Here is a 21,085-nt window from a genome sequence, read left to right as displayed (position 1 = left end):
CGTTTACTGATGTATCATACAATAACCATAATGTAACAATATTGTTATAGTCTCGTGTATCAGTGTATAAATTTATTGACATGCAAAAACAAATGCAATGTAATTAATTTTTTATTCCTATCGAATATTCGTTACTTGGGAAAGGGAGAAAAGAACAACATTTTCGTTGATTTAATTGCAAATTTATTTCTTGAGTCTAAAGATTTAACGAATATTATTTAAATGTGAGGTTTGTGTGGAATAATTGAGGCAAATTGTGTGAGCACTATTATTTTACAGAGTGTTCGCGTGGTACGTATGGTCAGGATTGTACCAGCCAGTGTAATAACAATTGTATCAACTCCACGTGTAACCACATAGACGGCGCGTGTACTCTCAAAAAACCCGACAATGGTAATATCTCAAAAAATAATGGAAATTTTCATCTCAACATTTTTACTTTTTATAAAATTATTTGATAATGTATATTTTTTATTTTAAAAGTCTAGTATGGTCGAATAATGAGATGTTCTTCAAGAAAGATACTATTAAAGAATATGCGTTGGTTGAAAAAGTTCTAAAACATTTTTTTTTTCAAAAGAAATCTTTTATAACTGCAAAACCCAGAATCCCCCCTTTTCATTTGGGACATCTCAGTAGAGAACGAAGTTATCGTCACAAGTAATCTGTAGAAACGTATATGTAACATTGAGGTACCGATATTATAATCTAACGGTTTAGTTAACATTGATGGCTGAACATGACAAGTCCTATATTTATGTTCATATCAACCATGGAGATGCACTAAAATATGTAAACACGAAAGAATATATAACAATCGATACATTGTTATTTTGAATCCCCTTCCAACCCCTTCCAAAAGAAGTAAACAGTTGGAGTGTTCCATTATAGTATTAATTTTATTGAACATTCACAGGAACAATAATAGTAGAGCCAGTTGTATCAGGACTGTCTACGGACGATCTGGCCATGCTCATCTGCCTGGTACTGGGTGTTATCACACTCATCGTTGCTGTCATCTTTATTATCATCGCCGCCAAGGCCCACAAACGGTAAAAATAGACTCTATTTGACGTAACTAATTAGGCAGACCAATTCAAATTAATAAATATTTTTTTAAGAATTGGAAGTATTCTTAATCAAAGCACTATCGGTATGTAAAAGTTTCTTGAAAGTAAATTTAATAACGAATTGATTAGGCCATCCTTAGCTCGAAATACGGGTCTTCGTGAATTTTGGAGTTTGAAGAAACTGTACAGAAATTATTAATGTAGTTTTAAAATTTCTTCGTAGTTTTAAACAAGAAGCAGAGGAATGTGAGGAGGAGGGGGAGACTCACAGTATCAGCAAAAGCAGGCAAGTTATATACAAAGTTATATACAAAAATAAATAATCTAAGCACTGGTTTGATTAGAACTAAAGTTGTATCTATCATCTTTCGTATACTAAAAAAAAAAACGAGGACCATGAACATGAGAGGCACTTCTGAAGCTATGCCATGCGAAGGAACTGAATTTTACTTTTTTGCTTTTATAGGTAGATCCTGAATTTTGATAGTTTTTAGTGCTCAAGCTGAGTCTGTAATTTTTCATTTCTGAAAATAAAAACCTGCAAGATGGAGAATGTACATTACAAGAAAGAACTACATGTACTAGTCTAATTATCAGTATATATGTGTACGTATGTGTGTTATATTTTTCCTTTAAATGTTATATATGTGTCTTTGCAGTCATGATGCCCTGCCAGCTACACCCAACAATAGGCAAACTAGAGCAGAAGATCACTTGGTTCATGTGCAAGGTACCCCATACTAAAACCCAGAGTAACCATTACCTGGAATTGGTCAAATATGAAGGAAAATAATTCTTTATAAATAATCACATTGGTTTACTGTAGAATTTTGTTGATTAAACGTGTTTATTGCTGGCATGATAAAAATAAAATAAAGGGGATGATTATTTTTGAATCAAAGTCATAGAATTCAAAAAATTATGAACTATTGATGACAATCAAAATTGTGTCTACCGATTTTTTTTTCTCATAATATTTGTAACTTATCGCAGATGTTCAGTCTTGTAGTTAGTCCTTGTAGGTTCTCATAAAAAAACATTTCATCTATTGTCATTCTCTTCCTTTTTTCATTCAAAAGGTTTCCTTTATTCGTTTCAAATGTAATTCGTTACAAGTTCATGTTTTGACCCCTTTTTAAATTTGCTTTTCATTGAACATAAATTTATAAACTTCTTTTCCTTCCAGTTGCAATTTAGTGAAAATTTATACTTTCTACATTCCTTTCAAATGTCATTCATTTACATAAGTACGTTTCCTACCTTTCATATATAATTATTTGAACACATGCACACACTTCCTTTCCTTTAAAATTCTTTTCCTCCATTCTTTGAATTTAATTCATTAAGAAAACCTCCATCCAATGTTTCTTTTCTAATTCATTAAACACATACTTCCCTTTCTTCAATTGTTATACAATGAATATTTCTTTCCTACTCCCTTTTTAATGTAAAGTGATTACACGTATCGTCTCTTCTTTTTATTTTTTGTCCTTGAACACACATCTTGTCCTAGTTGAGAATTTACAATTACAAATCTTATAAGGAGTAAGAGTAAGAGAGAGAGAGAGAGAGAGAGTTATCACATGTTCTTTTGTGGTTTGTGATTGGATGTTCATCCAACAGGTTGTCTTTTACATTCCCCCCTTTTGCTATTGAATATTAGTTCTCTCCAACAACACTGCATTTTATAAAAAGTGCGTATTGAAGTGTAAAATGCTTTCTTCATAAAGTATCTTTCATTTCAGTGATATCACGTAAATGATTTTGGTTTCTGTCTTGATGTTCAGAGTTAAAAAAAAACTGTTTACGTATTTATTTCTTTGACATGACATTAAGAAGTGTTAGTAAGCAGTGAGGGATAAGAAAAGAAATACAATTGGATAGAATGGTAAATCCAAGATAACTTAGAGTAAACATGAATTTTACAGAAAGCGAAATTTTCCTTCTCTGGTAATATATTTTTCTCTTCCACTGTTGTTTCTTAGAATGCTTTGAAGTTGGGTGTCTGCAATAAGTTTCAAATATTTTTTTAATGATAAAAAGGCTAATATTATATTAAACGTTGTGATACGTTTACGAAAGAAAAATATATTCATTATGTTTGATATGAGGATAATGTCCTTATCAAATCATATGACATAAAAATTTATTAAGACAAATCTTAATTTTTGTTTTTGTCAAATTGATAAATAATGAATAAAAGATTTTGAATATATTGTTTTGTAGTTGTTTTTCATAGTGTCAAAAGGATTAAAGCTTCATGTCATATAAGTACATGAACATTCTTTGTTGACATATTAAAATTTTCATGTAAACAAGAATATTTAGACGATGATTAAGTCACATCAATACATTGTATTTTGAGTATATGTTATACAATATATTACCTTATATCCATTTATCCTTTCTTTACTATAATATTTCAAATACTCTGTTTTGCATGCCTTTTATCATGTTATTTTACATGTAAGCTGTCACCTTCATATGAAGTTTTATCTTTTTGATCTAAACTATGAAAAAAATACAAAACTGAAATAAAATTTTTGTGTAAATACTTCTCCGAAATTTTCAAACTTTAGTCTGTCTCAATATAAATAGGGCCGTTTCGTAGCCTCCCGAAACCCGCCCCTCCGTTGTCAGACGACAGTGGTCTGTATTTCGGTGTTGATGACGTACCCTCAAAGACTGAAGATTACTACAATGCAAGCGTGTTTGCCTGTGGGATACCTATCCCGGCATTAAGGGATCTAATCAAAAATGACCAGAGGCGGATCGAAGAAGAGTACAAAGTACTGTATCTGTTGAATCTACATGTATATTTTTGACAATATATTTTTCATTGTTATTCAATGTAATATGAAATTGATTTTGGAGTTAATATTTATTTTCTTATTTGATTGTATGACAGGAATTGCAAAAGGGGGTTATTCACCCTTGTAACATTGCCAACAAGCCGGAAAATAAGCCGAAGAACAGATACCTCACAGTGTTGCCATGTAAAGACTTTTATTTATTTTACTTTATTAAGTCAACAAATATTTAAAGAATTATTTTCTGATATATATAATAATAAAGTGTTTTCTTCAATGGATTTGCAATTTTGTTCAGTTCATTAATATTATTATTTTAATTAAGATTATTTCTTATGAGAGCTGTAAATAAAAATTCTGTAATCATGATATATTTCAAAGACGACCATTCAATTGTTGAACTGGCGCCACTTTCTGGAAAGCCAGACACTAAGTACATCAATGCCAACTACATAGATGTAAGTGTTTTCATTTACTTCTAATTTTCAATATTTCATATACTCTGTATATTTATTTTACTATATTGATGCAAAATCTGAATATATATGTGATTGGGTATAAATTTCTTTATAATTCTTCCATTATATTCCCAAAAAATATTCAAAAATAATTGTTGAAAAGTGTTCATGAACAATAATTTTTAATACAAATTGAATGAAAAATCTGAATATTTACTTTTGGTGCATAGATGTGATATGTGTTAGCTTCTACTTTATAGTGACAGAAGTGCATGAATAACTTTGAGATTTTTTTTGTCGTAGATTTAACCAGTTTAAATTTTGAAAAATGATAACATTGTCCTTTTTGATTTCCAACAAATTCCTTGCATGAATGTGTTCATATAGTGTTTGATCAACTTTACATTTAAGTTATAGAAGATGAATAATTAAAAAGATTTGGGAATTTTTTTTTATTATTTGTCTTACTTTTCGAAAACTAAAAACCTCGTCCTTTTCACTAAAAAATCCTTGTTTTGAGGATTTGTTAAAAAACAATCACTAAAAATTATATCACTTTTTTTTTAAAATTCAGAGCACCCTGGAGGACAAGGCTTATATTGCAACCCAAGGTAGAATATATTTGTTTTGTTATCGTGGTATGAAAATAAAAATTCGAAAAAAGGCTGAAAAAGAAAAAAAGTGAATATACAGGTTTATTTTATCTAAAGGGCCAATGACATCAACGATTGGGGATTTCTGGAGATTAGTATGGCAGACCTATTGTGGCAAAATTGTGATGCTTACAAAGCTTAAGGAGAAAAACAAGGTGAAGAAAGGAGAAAATATATTCAATTTATTATTTCAGACAAAGCTGTGTAATTTACACTGGTAAATACCTTTACTGTTGAGGACCTTTCTAACATTATTTTAAGTATTTCATTTTTTTTTTTGGTATTATTTTTGCGTTTCTAACAGTTAAGTTTGTAAATTTTTGGTTATTGCTTGAATGGCATTATTTAGATATTTTTACTTTTATAGAACTGCATTGTACTGGTCCCTTAGGGTTGCTTTATTCTCAACTACAAAACTCGAAAATACTTCTGTATTTATTAGTATTGTAACTTGCTTTAATACAAATGATTTACAAGTAACCCCTAGGGTATTTCAACAAGTAGCAAGTGAATGCTTCGCAAGATTCTGCAGTTTTAAAAAATGTAATGTTACACTCGAACAAAAATACAGACGTTTGTTATTTTCAAATAATATAATCTTTTCTTTAATCAGATAAAATGTGCTCAATATTGGCCAAACAAAGGATCAACTCTAGAGTTTGGGTTGTACAAAATAGCAGTCCAAGCTGAAAAGAAACACGTCACTTACGTGCAAAGAGCGCTTCGACTGGAAGATATGACGGTTCGTAATTTTTTTAGTGTATTGTACGTATAACCTACTAAATATTTCATATATTAACTTTTCTGGAATCTTATGACTAGCTACCTGAGGTCATTTTGAAGAGAAATTGTGAATTTTTTCACTTAATATTAGAAATTTTTATTATAAAGAAAAAAAAAACTAATCAGCGTTGGAACAGTTTGCTTACTGTGTATCAGTAATTTTTTGCGGGGTTTAATTTTCGTTGTTTCTGTGGTGTAAAGAGACCCAAGAATTCATATTCCTCACAAAATGTTAAATTTTCAAACTGTAGTTGATTCTCCTTTAACTATATGAATGAATCCTTTAAAACCAGTAATTTTCCCTCAAAAAAATTCAACCTCACGAAAATAGGGAAGTTTACAGTATTTTATAAACCGCGGTTTATAAATTGGTAAACTGCCCAAACCCAGGTTATACAGTATATAACTTGAGTAGCTATTAAATTCATTCCTTAAATAAAATATTGAAATAATGAGGATCATTAAGCATTAATTTATTTAACTGGTGCCCTTGCAGACCAGTGAATGTCGAACCATCCACCACTTCCACTACATGGCGTGGCCTGACCATGGCACCCCTGATCATGTGCAGCTTGTTGCGTTCCATCGTCACGTGACTTCTGTAACGACAGACTTTATTGGTCCCATGGTTGTGCATTGCAGGTAGAGTGTATCTAGTGATCTTATGATATTTTTTTTAGCTAAGAGATGTTGTTAAGGCTGTAGACGACGATCTCTACACGTTCCCAATCCACCAAGCCATTTGTTCAATTCGATATTCGATATCTTACATGATGAAAAATATCCCATACTAGTCATTACTTTTCTATCTTGTATTGCTCTTAATAAAATGTAGGATCACACTGAGGGGAAAGCTCTGGTCAAGAGCATTTTTAACAAGAAAAAAAGGATATAACTCGCTTTGATTGTTTGTTATGATAAACATGTATGAGAGTTAAAGTTCGCTCAAAAGCAGTATTCTAACTCCTTACCTTTTTCTAAAAACATTTTTAGCAAAAAAATTGAATATTAAGCGCTTTTTGTCAAATAAAAAATTATGTTTGTCATTTAGCGCAGGGATTGGAAGAACGGGAACTTTTATTGCCCTGGACTCCCTCCTCAAGCAGGCTAAACTGACAAATCAGGTCCAAGTTTTCAACTTCATCAGGCTCATGAGGAAGGACCGCATGAACATGATTCAGACAGGGGTAAGTACGTCATTTTAATATTCAAACAGGAATAAGGACGTCATTTATGATTCAGACAGAGGTAAAGATTTTAAGGATTCAGATAAGGGTAAGGGCGTCATTTTAATGATGCAGACAGAGGTAAAGACGTCATTTTAAAGATTCAGATAAGGGTAAGGACGTCTTTTATGATTCAGACAGGGTAAGAATGTCATGTTAATGATTCAGACAGGGGTAAGGACTTCATTTGATGATTCATACAGGGGGTAAGGACGTCGTTTTAATGATTCAGACAGAGGTAAAGATATCACTATAATGATTCAGACAGGAGTAAGGATATGAAGGAGAAGATCTTAACATTTTGTCAGAATGGATACAAAGTATAAGCTGCATGTTCAAATCGACTTATACGGTTGAGAGGCAATACGATATCCATCTATCCTTCTGTCTTCAATAAATCTGAGGTGACTAAAGAATTAGATAAATTCGATGGTCCCAGCCGACAAAGCAGATAACAACAAAGTCTTTGTTTGCAAGACTCATTTATATTGCGTATGAGGGGCACTTGATTCTACAAGTGGTAATCCAACTTATAGTTCTCTTTCTAAGAAAGAGATCTTCAAAACCATGTGTTAGTATTTGAAAGTATTATTAATATTCTCGAGGATCAAACTGCATTTGAATTACCACACCTATACTGAATTCCAAAGCGTAATAAAACTCTTTATAAAGATAATTAGCGGAAAGTAGTAAATTTTTCTTCACTGTTCACGAAAATAATAACAGCGCAGTGCTGTGCAGCAACATACTTGTTTCGAAAAAAGATGTTAATCAAATGTGGATATTAAAGCACTCCAAAGAAATCTGAGAAAATTTGAAATCGGAAAAATGTTGCCAAAATTGATATATGTAACATCAAAACGTATGACTTTTCAAGACTTTATGCAACCATTCCCCATCCGTAAAAGACCATTTTGGCATCATAGACAACAATGAAACTCGCAAATTTTTCAAATCTTGTCATTGGTCATCTACAAACTTAATTAATTTGTTGCATGTAAAAATGACTCTGATTCCATACACAAGTACTACATGTATGATGTTGATACTAGTATTTAAAGATGCCTGAGTCCCCTATTGTACACTTCCAACAATCTTCTAGAATTTCATGGGTAATAATGTAATCAGATTTGTTTTTGTATTCTTATGAAGTAGAATTTATTCAGAAACTTCTAAATGAAAAAAGACAATTTCTTGCTGTGCCCTTCAGTTCGACATTTAGATATATATCATATTACATATAATTATATTGATATATTTATCAATAACTAGTAAAAGTTATTTTCATTTATATGTCGATTCAATATATCCATTTGAATTCAGAGTGAAAGACACCGCAAGTCTGTCGCAATTGTTTTATATTTGGATGTTTACTAGAGAGAGAGAGACAAACCAACAAGTAAATTTTATGATAAACGTGATGACTTCAAATTTTCTATTCTCAACTTTCCTTATTTATGTAGCAATATACCATCATCACCTGCATATGGGATTTATGATGATTCGAAAAACAAGAGCATGTTCTACGTACGAATCAATACTAAAAAGCACGTTCTACATACGAATAATTTCCAAAAACTAGGCAGACGACTGACAAATAAGTTGATGATACAAGAGTATCAATAATCACGTTTAAAGTCAACATTTGACAAATTCCATGGGCGATGCAATTACCTTGTTTACAAATACCTATTTTTAGGTCAAATGTTGACGGGCGTCATAAAAATTGTTAGGCCATTATTATTAGACTGAATTCTCTATGGATTTTTTCGTCTATCTGACAAGGGACACACGGCGGATAAAGGGATTAACACGGAATGCTTAATCCTCCGTGGCATCTGATCCCGCCTTTGATGTTTTCATTGGTCCTTTTTTTTTGCTTTGTCTTTATTTCATGTAAGGACATAATTCATACTGGGGTAAGAACTATTTATCACGTGAATGCGATTCCCACAAGAGTAAGGACTGATTCAAATATGGGTAAGGTCTTCATTATACCCCCGCTCCGAAGGAGAGGGGGGTATACTGTTTTACCCTTGTGTGTGTGTCTGTCTGTCTGTCTGTCTGTCTGTCTGTCCGTAACAAACTTTGGTCGCAGTTTTCTCAGCAACTACTCATCAGAGGTGCTTGAAATTTTAACACACTCTTTGTTTAGGCATGCCATATGGTGGGATTCATTTTTGTACGAATCCGATGTCAACTTCCTGTTTATCCGTGCGTTTGTCCGTACCATACATAAAAAAATTTGGTCGTAGTTTTCTCAGCAACTACTCATCGCAGATGCTTGAAATTTTAGCACAATCTTTGTTTAGGCATGCCATATGGTGGGATTCATTTTTGTACTAATCCGATGTCAACTTCCTGTTTATCCGTGCGTCTGTCCGTACCACACATAACAAACTTTGGTCGCAGTTTTCTCAGCAACTACTCATTGCAGATGCTTAAAATTTTAGCACAATCTTTGTTTAGGCATGCCATATGGTGGGATTCATTTTTGTACGAATCCGATGTCAACTTTCTGTTTATCCGTGCGTCTGTCCGTACCATACATAACAAATTTTGGTCGTAGTTTTCTCAGCAACTACTCATTGCAGATGCTTGAAATTTTAGCACAATCTTTGTTTAGGCATGCCATATAATAGGATTCATTTTTGGAACAAATCCGATGTCAACTTCCTGTTTATCCGTGCGTCTGTCCGTACCATACATAATAAATTTTGGTCGTAGTTTTCTCAGCAACTACTCATTGCAGATGCTTGAAATTTTTTCTTTGTTTAGGCATGCCATATGTTGGGATTCAGTTTTTACAAATCCGATGTCAATTTCCTGATTATCACTGTGTTTGTCCATAACTGAACTTGTGTATTCACATCAGAGCGGGGGTATTATTAGTGAGCATTGGCTCACAGACTTCTTGTTTTTATACAGTTATATTCTACATAACGAAGTTCAGATACTGTTTGATTTCTGTTTTTGCATTTTATCATGAACCACACATTTGTCCACTAGTACAAACACTTTTAAATAGTCAAATACATATAGAATCTAGATGCTAAATCAACAAACTATACTTTCTTTCAGGATCAGTATTTATATGTTTATCATACAATTTATGAGGCACTCAATCATAAAAACACAACCATAAAGAGGAAAGATTTTCCGAAGGAATATTTTAAACTTGAGGATCCATCTGACAAGTCAGAGAAAAGGACTGTTGGAGAATTTAAGGTTAGTTTTGTAATTTTCTAATGCAATACTTTTCCATCCTGGAGAGAGCTCAGATCGTAGTTGTTATTTTGAAAAGTCGATAAACCACTTTTTCCTGTCGTATATTCATCTGTCTCTCTCATCTTATGTTTCGAATTATTTTTTTCTTTCATAAGGCTCTGTAAAGTTTGAATCTTTGAACACCAAAGCATTCAATTTACATGTACATGTATGAAATAAATATGGACGATGATGATGCGACAATAGTTGTGATGGGTGCAAAGGAAATGGAAAGTTGAATTGTATTTGCTAAACATCAAGAGCATTCAGTTGATTGCAAATGCAATTTATCTAAGAAATATAGCCAGATAAACTTCACAACTAGTAAATATGGGCGATATAAGCGAAGAATATGATAAAATAACTTAAAATGTTGAATGAATATTAAATTTATTAGAAATAATTTCATATTTCTTCACGATGTTAATTATTTTTTTGTTATTTTGCAAGATACTGCAAGAAATGAGGGGTGTTTTCACTGCTGATAATCTTAACCCTAAACCTAAACGTAAAGGTATCAAAGCAGCCAAAGGTGAGTACCATTAACACACAGCATTCCCTATATTTCTTCCATATAATATTTCAGAATTCATACCTTTTTGAAGTTTTTTTTCCTAATGTGTCCCTCTTTTTCAATCGGGCGGAGAGGTCGTTGTTTTATTTTAATCACTGCTGTCTACTGTTCATCTGAAAGTCATAGGTCATGTTCAGGTACACTTTAGCTGGCGTATTGTAAACTTCAGTATGTGTAAGTTTTGTCATAACAGAATTTCTTGATTAGGTTTCATTTGAAGGAATTCAGAGTTGACGCTTGATTGTTGAAATCGGTGTCCTACATGTAACGTTGTATTACTTATTAAGAAGAAATACAAACTTTAATGTGTTCCGTGCAATTTTTTTTGTATTATGGTAAAAAAAATTTAAGATTTGTCACAGGATCAGATTACGAGAAAGGAAATGGTCGTCCTTAATTTTGCTGAATAATCTCCACCCTCTTATTTTGTAGCTTAGACTAAGAAAATAATTTAAAACAGCTTAAAACTACTGCATGTTTTTTTTTCTCATTCAGAAAAATATATTACTTTAATTTGGATTGATCTTTCTTTCATTTTCTTTAAATTAGCCCGAGATAGCGCTAGTATTGGGAAACTCCAAACAATTAAAATACCGGTATGTTATAATTTACTTTGGTTTCACAAATTAAGAGTTTTTATCATGTAAGATGTATCTACTTATTTTAAAATTTTAACTATATTGCACTCAGGCGTATGGAGAAAGCCGAGGTTTTCAGTTGGTACAGTCTCTGATGCCAACGATGGATGTGGACTTGTGGAACTTCGTCATGACATCAGAAGCAGCTGTTGTCGTGTCTGTGGACAAACAATCAAGCGATGTTGTAGGTATTTTATACGTAGATGCAATGTGAGATTGGACTGTTCAAGAATCCTTTTAGTTTTCGTGAACAAATGACAATTCAAACAAATTGTAATGATAAATACATGTATATGCAATTTATATTCTAGTACTTTTTTCTTCTTAGAAATTCTAATACCTAGCATTTACTGTATTTCTAGCTTGGCAGTTTTCTACCTACAGTCGGTGAGACTCGTGTGACCAGTTATATGGCAACTTCCATCTCCAGCTCTGCCATCAACGAAAACGTCAACGCATCATGTTCAGTTGTCGAAATCACAAATAGAGTGAGGTCATTTATACAGAACACTATGCGCTTTTCCCGAAATATTTCTTTAATGATTACAATTTTTATTAACCTCTGTCATTATATAGCCCTTTCAACTTCTTATCTCATCCATTGCTACAATTGTCTTTCTATTGTTTTGTTGATCCTTTTCATAAAAAAAAATATATGTACTTTATATTTCCTATGGCAAAGGTAGGTATTTAGCCAGTTGTAGGGAAAAACTTTGACGCACGTACTTTCATTAATGCATATATTTAATGTTCTCAAGAACACAGAACAGAGTGATGAAATTACGGTCATAAGATGTTGTATTGATGGAAAGAAATCCAAAATGACCGCCTCAGAAATGGCGAATCTGGCAGTGCTAATCGAACACACGGAAAAAGCCAGCTCACTCACTGGAGAGACTATTGTTCTGAGCAGGTAAATCTTTTCTCCAAAGCTAACTTTAACTCTGTATTATGGTTGCAAATCATTTGTATTTAGCGATGGAAAAAAAATGAAAATTTAACCTTATTAAAGTGAAGACAAAAGAACATAAACACAAGTACACGTGTACCTAAATTGTTCACATGAATTTGTAAAACCAATGACTCTCTGATTTTTAACAATAATTGAAAAAAGCTGTAAGATCAGCATTTTGATAAAACAGAGTTACTAAGCATATTGTCGATTACAGTGACGGAATATCAGGACCAGGTTTATTATGTGCCGTCTCTTACGCTATACAAGACGCCATTATAGAGAAGTCTGTAGATATATTCCAAACCGTTCGGCAATTCCATATAAGGAATCCAAAGTTTATCCCTAATCAGGTAAAACATTTTATAATAGCTATAGTTTACAGCTTAAAACACTGAAATGTTTTATTCAAATTTTGTTAAGAACAACAAAGTGTTTTATTTCAATGTTGTTGTATTTACAGGAAGACTATGATTTTTGCTACCAGTCGGTCAATGAATTCTTGCTGACGGACAATGATTACGCCAATATAGAAAAGGACCAAGAATAGCCTCAAGAAACGTTGTCGGTTCTTTGAATTTTTGTTCTTAGATTTGATATGCCATGTTTTTTTGTCTTTTTTTTACAAATATTATTTGTGGCACAAGGTGCAATATTTATACTTGTTTTACGCAATTTGTTGAAGGAATATGTTGTCAATTTCAGAATAATTACAATATCATAACAAAGAGTTTTAATAGATATGGTCTTAATAATAGCGTTTTAAAATGTTCCACACATGACTGGACATTTTTGTAAAATTGTAGAAAAATGTAGAAATTAAAATATAGCAAATGTTTATCAACAACTTTAGTTTTTTCCATTGTATAGTTTACCTACCGGATGGCAAAAATCATTGCATAAGTTGTTGCCCATAATAATTTTAAAATTACTTTAAAATTTGTAAAGCATACACAAAGATTTCTATAGATTGATATATTTTTAGATATAGATGTAATAAATCAAACCAAATATAGCTGATAGTACCAACTTTACACAAACATTTGTCTAGTAACGTACACAATCCCTCAGACAATGGCAGTTATGGACTATAATGCGTATTTGCTCTCCTCATAGTAGATTATATGACAATAAAAATGAATTTTTAATACAAATACAGTTTATTATTCACACAACGAACCCGAAGTGATGCTTCGTGGAGATCATCTGCATATCAAGATTATGCCATGAATACCGTCTTCAATCTCCATAATCATTTTTAATGTTTGGTGCAATTAAGCAGCAAGCTTTGAAGATTAAGGCATTGTAAGTTCCCGATGAACAACCATAGTCTGAGGTGGAAGAGTTTTTGTGGTGGTGACTTCCGGTAGGGCTAAATCGTCACGTGACAGGTCATATTTTGCAGTTGTTACTTTTTCAGCACCTTCCCGATGGGAAACCCGGAAAAGCAGCTTTTGATCATCAATCTTTCGAGAATTTTCTGACGTTTTAGCAAAATAATGGCGGGCATCAGAATCATGTTTTTTCCAATCGTTGTAGCTATACTTCATTGAAAGCAATGTGTTCACGCTGTTTGTAATATTTCGTAAAGTAGCTAGTCTGTTTTGAACTTTTTGAGAGTATCTCCGAACTTCGGCAGTAAAAATTCGTTGACCACGGTCATAAGCGCGGATCTTCCGCTCTGTCTCTTTGGTAAGGTCACGATGAATCCGGTGCAGTTGACCATGTCGCACTGGGCTACGCATGGACTCGAACCTGACGTCATGCGTGGTGTCGTATTTTAGTTGCCAGTGAATCGGTGGTTGTCGATGTTCTTGGTCTTCGCCAGGAATGTGAAATTTTTTTTCTGTCATAGTCAACATTTTAAAGATCAATTAATATTCCATGGTCTTAAAAGAAAGTTGCCAATCAGATAATCTTGATATCCACACAAAACATATCCGCTATCTTTTGGGCAACACAAAGCGTCATCGTGGCTGAAAAGAAAAACAACAGAGTGATTTTAGTCGTTTTCTTTAAACATGTATCTTCCAGACAAATATGAAAAAGCTGCGGTCAGTAGCCTGTTTCGAAATCAATTTTACTGCTCATATTTACGGACTATTGACATGACATGGCACTTTTCTAACGTATGTGTTTATTGTTGATATCTTTAGAATAAAATAAAAGACTGCTGAATACAAGCAGGTAATCAATTTTTGTTTATTACTTTTAGACATTAACAACGTGTGAAATTACACCAATCAGACACTAACATCCACTTGCAGACATCTAAGCCATCTTTATGTCTTTGCAAAATGCATAAAAATTCATTTATAAACAAATAAAGGGATCAAATGAATTATTCTATAGACATTTTAGTATCCATAGCATTCATAGTTATTTCTTGACTTTTCTAAAAGATGTTTTCAAACAAAATGACATAAAAATGTATGAAGAAACCATTTAAGTACAAACCTGAATAAGATCTATGTTACTCCAATATGCAAAAATCAAATCTGCGAAGGGAAAATATCTCTCCGACTTTAAAACAATAAAAATTCAATTTGAAAAGAACATTGAATCGTTCGTTGCACTCCGGGGTTGAATGTTAGCGCGCGATCTCAAATGTTTAATCTGGTCACGCATCACGTGGTCTATTAAATGGCAGACGGTTTTAACGTGGTGCCTTGTCTACTACAAAGGATTTTTGACATACAATATCTAAGATACTATCTTTCGCGATAATGGTATACCTTTGATAAATGTTTGTCCCCCATGTAAGGTTGTATACCAACAAAAACTCTTGAACCTTTGTTTAAAAAAAACAATGCCTTTAATTTAAAAGGAAAATAACCTCTTTATAAAAATCAAACACTTCACTGTTTCTGTGACCTTCCTAACTCAAACTTTGTACATTTAAAACAATAAAATGCTTCCTTTGGAATAATTATTTCAATTGTGGATGTTAATTCAATAGTGGTCTGAAAGATTGCAATCATTTAATTATTTCACATCACTACTAATATACTATTTCACACGATTTAAAATTATAAATATTTCAGTAGTTAATGACCGTTACAGATATTCCCCAACCCCCTGCTCTCTTTTTGGTGCCCCATTCCCTAATATATGAATCTAAACAATGATATAAGCAATGAATACAAATGTTCAGTTTTTTTAAAATTGACATTGTGGATGAACTGTAAAATTTACACTATTTGTAGAGAAAAGTCTTGTTTGACAAAATTAGGAATTAAGTCTAGTTCATCCTGGTAAGGTCATTTAGTATGTTAATACCATTAAAGCGGAATGACTTCAGCCTGTGCATCTAAAACTTTTCCTTGCTTATATTGCTTATTCAAAAAATATTTCAAAATTTATAAGAAATCCAAATTTCTTATGAATATTTTCCCTCTTCTATCACTATTATCTTTCAAATTGATTCTTTTCATCATTTTTGCTTGTTGTAAAAACCTGACTTTAAATAGGTATTATCTTATACTTACGTAATTTAAAGAGAATACAACATTGTAAGAAATTTACTATTTTGTCGTTCAATGATTTAAATTGCACTTCACCAGAGTACATAAAACAAATTGGACATATTTCGTAGGGGTTCAGAATTATTTCAAATCAATTGCTTTTCATTTTTCAAATAAAACGTGTAAAATTACAAATTTTACTACAACTAAACTACTAAACCCTATATATATATATATATATATATATATATATATATATATATATATATATATATATATATATATATATATATATATAAAATAGGGTTTAGTAGTTTAGTTGTAGTTGTAGTGCAATTTGTTTTTCTAGTTCCTTTGTTATATGACTTTCTAATCTTTTCTTTATCCTTAGGAATGAACAGGACGTCCCGAAAATTTATTTCTATTGTTCGTGTCGTTGGTCATTTTTAGTGCCTCGTATAAATTTCCATTCGTGACCTTGTATCTTTTTATTTAAGAGGAAATTCTTCAAAATCATATGTCAGTTTTGAATATTTTTAACATTCCCAACAACCAACATGAATTTTGAATTACCATACATGTATTTATATTGGATTCCGAAACTTCATAAAAATCCTTACAAAGATACATAGCGGGTTCCAGTAAATGTTCTACCAAGCCATTTTCTTTACTCCTCACTAAAATATTAACAGTAGTGAAGGAGAAACTTCAAGAGTACTGTGCAACAATATATCCGAGAAGTTGTGTAAATCAGATGTGGATGCCTAAAAATTCCAAGGAACTTTTAGAAAATTTGAAATCACAAAATTTTTCCAAAATCAACAACAAAAAAACTTACGACTTTTCAACTTTATATACAACCATTCCCAACGATAAATTAAGTCCAGGCTTTTTGATGTCATTGACTGCTGCTTTTTCAATAAAAATGGAACTTGTAAATCGTAAATTTACCTACCTTGTCATTGGTCATTTGCAAAATTATTTTGTTTAAAAACATTCTGATTGTACACACAAGTACATGTACTCTGAAGTTGATATTAAAAAGATGCTTGAGTTTCTGATTGACAATATCTATGTGGTTTTTGGAGACCAGGTCTTCCAACAATCTATTGGGTACCAATTGCGCCCCGTTATAAGCAGACCTTTTTTGTATTCATATGAAGCAGAATTTGTTCAAAATCTTATACGTGAAAAGAAGAAAACACTTGCTGTGGCCTTCAACTCGACATTTAAATATATCGACGACGTATTGTCAATTAACAATGGTTATTTCCATTCTTCTGTCGATACGATATATCCCGGTGAGCTTGAGATGAAAGATACCACAGAGTCTGACACATCTGTTTCATATTTGGATATTTTACTAGAAAAAACTTTAATGGTAATCTAACAATCAAGCATTATGATATACGTGATGACTTTAACTTTTCAATCGTCAACTTCCCTTACTTATGCAGCAATGTACCTTCATCACCTGCATACGGGGTTTATATCTCTCAGTTGAGCATGCTCTACGTACGAGCAAATTCTAAAACGAGGTAGGTTATTGACAAACCGTTAAGAAGAATTTACTTTGGATTGTGTCTTATATAGTCAAATATCTGGATTTCAAAACTGCGTTCGCATGGATAATGCTTACAAGTGAAATGGCAAGCTTTTAAATAAGGAGCTCTCCGTTTTTCACGAATTTCACTCAATCCGAAACATAGGAAAAAATATGCATATTTTTAAAAATCAATTCAAGAAAAAAAAACCTGAAAAAAGGGGGGGGGGCTTTTCGATCTTGTTACGGTTAAGAAGAATTTACTTGGCTTTGGATTGTGTCTTATATAGTCAAATATCTGGATTTCAAAACTGCGTTCGCATGAATAATGCTTATAAGTGAAATGGCAAGCTTTTAAATAAGGAGCTCTCCGTTTTTCACGAATTTCACTCAATCCGAAACATAGGAAAAAATATGCATATTTTTAAAAACCAATTCAAGAAAAAAAAACCTGAAAAAAAAGGGGGGGGGGGCTTTTCGATCTTGTTACATGGGAAGAAATTCTGTGGATTTTCTCCGGTGTTGCTTTAGACTGAATTCAATCAAAGCGCAATTAACGCTAATCTTTATATTACCCATGACAGTGATGCGAGACAAATGATGGCAGCACTGTTGAGGGAAGGATCCAACATTTTTTTCAGATTTAAAATTAAAGCTTTAAAAGAACAATATAATATAAGGCCTTTCATTGGAGAGGCGGGGGGGGGGGGGGGGGCGTGATTTCAATTTCCTACGTGCTCAATAATAATAACAAGTTTAAAATGAAACATATAATTGTAGAAATTAAACGAGTAAACGATAAACAAATTGAAATAAAAAGGAAATTAAAATTCATGTTTGAGTTTGTAACCCTTATTTTTTTTCTTTTTTTTTAAAGAAAGTATAAGCGTATCACAGGTTACTAATTTTACCCCTTTTCATTGACCAAGTAGTGCCATATAAAAACACAGGTTTTTTCATAAATATGTCTTCGGATGTATACGGGGTGGAATGGGCTGATTTTAGGGCATAGATGGGAAGGAGAGTGTCTGGGGGAAAAGAATTAAAATTTCAAATATTGAGAAATATTGCCTTTGAATGCGTAGTAGGAAGGGTGTAAATAGGCCATGTTTACCTTCTTCTCAAGGGGTAAGTTAAATATGCGGGGTATGGGGTAACTCACGGTGTCTTAGAGGGACTTGTACACTATAGATTCTCCTTAGAATTAAAAATATTTTAAGGTCAGACGATACGTTCCTCAAATATCTGTTTTGTATATCTTCGTATTGTATGGAAAATATTCCAAATTTTAATTACCTTCTGATTTCTAAACTTGTTTCTAATTGTCTTTAAAAAATTGAAACACTAAAAAATGTGATATTGGCAAATTAACTTTTTTCCAAAAGGATTTTATAGGAAACAACATCCTCTGGTATCTTACACAAATGTCCGGTAAGGTACCTCAATTTTTTGTGAGGAAACTTGTTAAAGTACAGTCCCTGAAACGTTCTACTTTCCCATTTTTCCGTTCGCTCACCGTTCGTTCACCGTTCGTTCAGCGTGCGTTTACCGTTCGTTCACCGTGCGTTCACCGTTCGCTCTCCGTTCACAGTTTTGCGTTCAGCGTTCACCGTGCGCTCGCGTTCACCGTTCACAAAGCGTTCACCGTTCGCTCTTCGTTCGCTCTTCGTTCGCTCATTTTGCGTTCACCTTGCGTTCAGCGTTCACTTATCGTTCAGTCTTCAGTGTCATTCGGAACTCCGAAGTGAAAGGACTTATCTTTTTTTAAGTAAGGATTTACAGGTTTTGAATTTAATAAATAACATACAGTGTTTAAAAAATCATTATTTCATGGGAAAAAAATTATCTACAATATTTATTTTTATTATTGTAACTTATCTGTTAGGTTATTTATAAAATTTATGTGGAAAATCAATGTTGTTATAAGTACATGTACATGTACATGTATGTACCGATGTAGAACGATGCTGAAAAATTAAATCTAAATACGGTCAAAATACTGATACTTTCAAGTACTGCAACATTTTGCTTTTATGTTAAAGACGACAAATCGTAAATGGATAGATAGTAATCGAAGTCAATTAATTTACCACCTGCAACAAAAATACGAAAATATTTATTTCTATCACATTTTTTTCAAATAATACAGAAATACATGTTAGAATTTGTTCTGAGAATGATAAACAGTACTGCGGATATCCAGTTAATTAAATATCTTTAGAGCGAATTAAATTGATAGTGTGGTTAAAAAAAATATTTGTTTAAAATGTAATACATTAAAGAATTTTTTTCTACTTTACATATATAAAGTCTTTAATTAGAGAGAGAGAAATGCCTTTATAACATGATTATCTTTTATATAACCAAGGTGATTCCCCGGTAATGATATTTTTCACCGTAACTTTATGTTTGTCATTCGATATTATTAAGAGCCCCCCCCCCCCCCCCTTTTCTCCTAAATCGGTTACTAAGTTAGTATTTCCAGTACATTTTAGTTAACATTTAAAAAGAAGTTAATGTGTTTTGCAGCACAAAAATTTCAGTCTCAAAACAAACATGCATCTAAACAAATTCATTAAACAATAGTAGTTCAAAATATACATGTGCCGGCGGTGATACATGTATTTTAAATTGGCAGGGAGTATGTTTCAAATTCAAGCGGCTTAATCATTCCAAGTGTTTCTTCCCAATGTATTTTATTTATTTATTTATTTTATTTTATTTTATTTTTTTTTTTTAGAAATGTTGGAATCAGATCTAGAAATGATAAGAAAAAATGTTAAAACTTCTTGGAAATACTAACACTTTGCCTTCGGTGTGACGAGACTTTCACACCTGCACAGTGTCGAATGATTTTGATTGACAGGTCAAGCACGTGGACTTCGTGTGAACTTGAAGCAGGAAAATAAAAATCGATTATGACTGTAAAACAAATGGATTTGTTGATAAAAAAAAAATGGATACTTTCACTGCCTGATATATTTAGAAAAGAATTAGAATTTTTGTTTGATATAGGTGCAAACATTTTAGGAGGGGGGGGGGGGCTAAAACCGAATCTCTCTCTCTCTCTCTCTCTCTCTCTCATTTGTCTGTTTAATAAAAACTATGCCAACATATTACTTAAATATCAAGTTGTGAAAATTTAATATATAACAAATAATATGATTGCCTCTTTGTATCATCTTGTCCGAGTATAATCACGGCCGGGAAATGTCTACAGATACATGTAGAAGTCCGCTCAATAAATCATCATAAAAAAATAAAACTGACACATAAATATATTATTGCATTAAGATTTTAAAATACGAGTGTATTTATGCAATAGGTCCACATACCTTTGTAAATTTTTTTTCTCATTATTTTACACGGAATCCCTTGTATGGTTGTCACAGCCGTTGTAATTCATTCTATAAGTCCGTAGTTTTCTCTTCTAAAATCCACATTATTTGCAATGGTTTTATATATCAAATAAAAATAAACATATTTATTTTACAACTAGATTAATTTCATCTGTTATACTAGAGCGTTCGTTAACAATTACAATGTTTTACAGCGATAAAAATCGTGTTATTAAAAAGTTGAATTTAAACATCGTACATACGTGCAGAAAATATTGCAAGAAACTTAAATTAATAATTTTACTTAAT

At 32.2% G+C, this 21,085-nt stretch overlaps 2 protein-coding genes across 2 annotated transcripts in view; one reads left to right on the top strand and one right to left on the bottom strand.

Annotated features, from left to right (window-relative positions):
• Window positions 1-13,028, top strand: part of LOC133177046 (uncharacterized) — a 35,719-nt gene extending 22,691 nt beyond the window's left edge. Inside the window, exons 18-37 of the mRNA XM_061312137.1 lie at window positions 280-393; window positions 917-1,052; window positions 1,294-1,356; window positions 1,730-1,800; window positions 3,669-3,859; window positions 3,979-4,066; window positions 4,262-4,338; window positions 4,913-4,949; window positions 5,049-5,146; window positions 5,605-5,733; window positions 6,271-6,416; window positions 6,826-6,961; window positions 10,082-10,228; window positions 10,718-10,799; window positions 11,391-11,437; window positions 11,532-11,663; window positions 11,842-11,967; window positions 12,238-12,392; window positions 12,649-12,784; window positions 12,895-13,028. Coding sequence (XP_061168121.1) covers window positions 280-393; window positions 917-1,052; window positions 1,294-1,356; window positions 1,730-1,800; window positions 3,669-3,859; window positions 3,979-4,066; window positions 4,262-4,338; window positions 4,913-4,949; window positions 5,049-5,146; window positions 5,605-5,733; window positions 6,271-6,416; window positions 6,826-6,961; window positions 10,082-10,228; window positions 10,718-10,799; window positions 11,391-11,437; window positions 11,532-11,663; window positions 11,842-11,967; window positions 12,238-12,392; window positions 12,649-12,784; window positions 12,895-12,981 — 2,198 coding nt within the window. The 3' untranslated portion in view covers window positions 12,982-13,028. The remainder of the gene's footprint in view (window positions 1-279; window positions 394-916; window positions 1,053-1,293; window positions 1,357-1,729; window positions 1,801-3,668; window positions 3,860-3,978; window positions 4,067-4,261; window positions 4,339-4,912; window positions 4,950-5,048; window positions 5,147-5,604; window positions 5,734-6,270; window positions 6,417-6,825; window positions 6,962-10,081; window positions 10,229-10,717; window positions 10,800-11,390; window positions 11,438-11,531; window positions 11,664-11,841; window positions 11,968-12,237; window positions 12,393-12,648; window positions 12,785-12,894) is intronic.
• Window positions 13,029-13,700: 672 nt separating this feature from the next.
• Window positions 13,701-14,309, bottom strand: LOC133177107 (uncharacterized). The gene has a single exon (XM_061312199.1). It carries the CDS (start codon window positions 14,291-14,293, stop codon window positions 13,727-13,729), a length of 567 nt encoding a protein of 188 aa, XP_061168183.1. The 5' UTR covers window positions 14,294-14,309; the 3' UTR covers window positions 13,701-13,726.
• Between the last annotated feature and the right edge of the window lie 6,776 nt (window positions 14,310-21,085).

This window comes from Saccostrea echinata, unplaced genomic scaffold, assembly GCF_033153115.1.
Source record: "Saccostrea echinata isolate AGI-Se365-2 ecotype Australia unplaced genomic scaffold, CSIRO_AGI_Sech_v1 ptg000086l, whole genome shotgun sequence".
Classification (NCBI taxonomy): domain Eukaryota; kingdom Metazoa; phylum Mollusca; class Bivalvia; order Ostreida; family Ostreidae; genus Saccostrea; species Saccostrea echinata.
The sequence above is the reverse complement of the archived record's forward strand: the minus strand, read 5'-3'. Positions and strand labels throughout refer to the sequence as shown.

Bases quoted from the DNA above. Each gene is read 5' to 3' on its own strand.
- LOC133177107 (XM_061312199.1), bottom strand. From the start codon at position 14,293: ATGTTGACTATGACAGAAAAAAAATTTCACATTCCTGGCGAAGACCAA.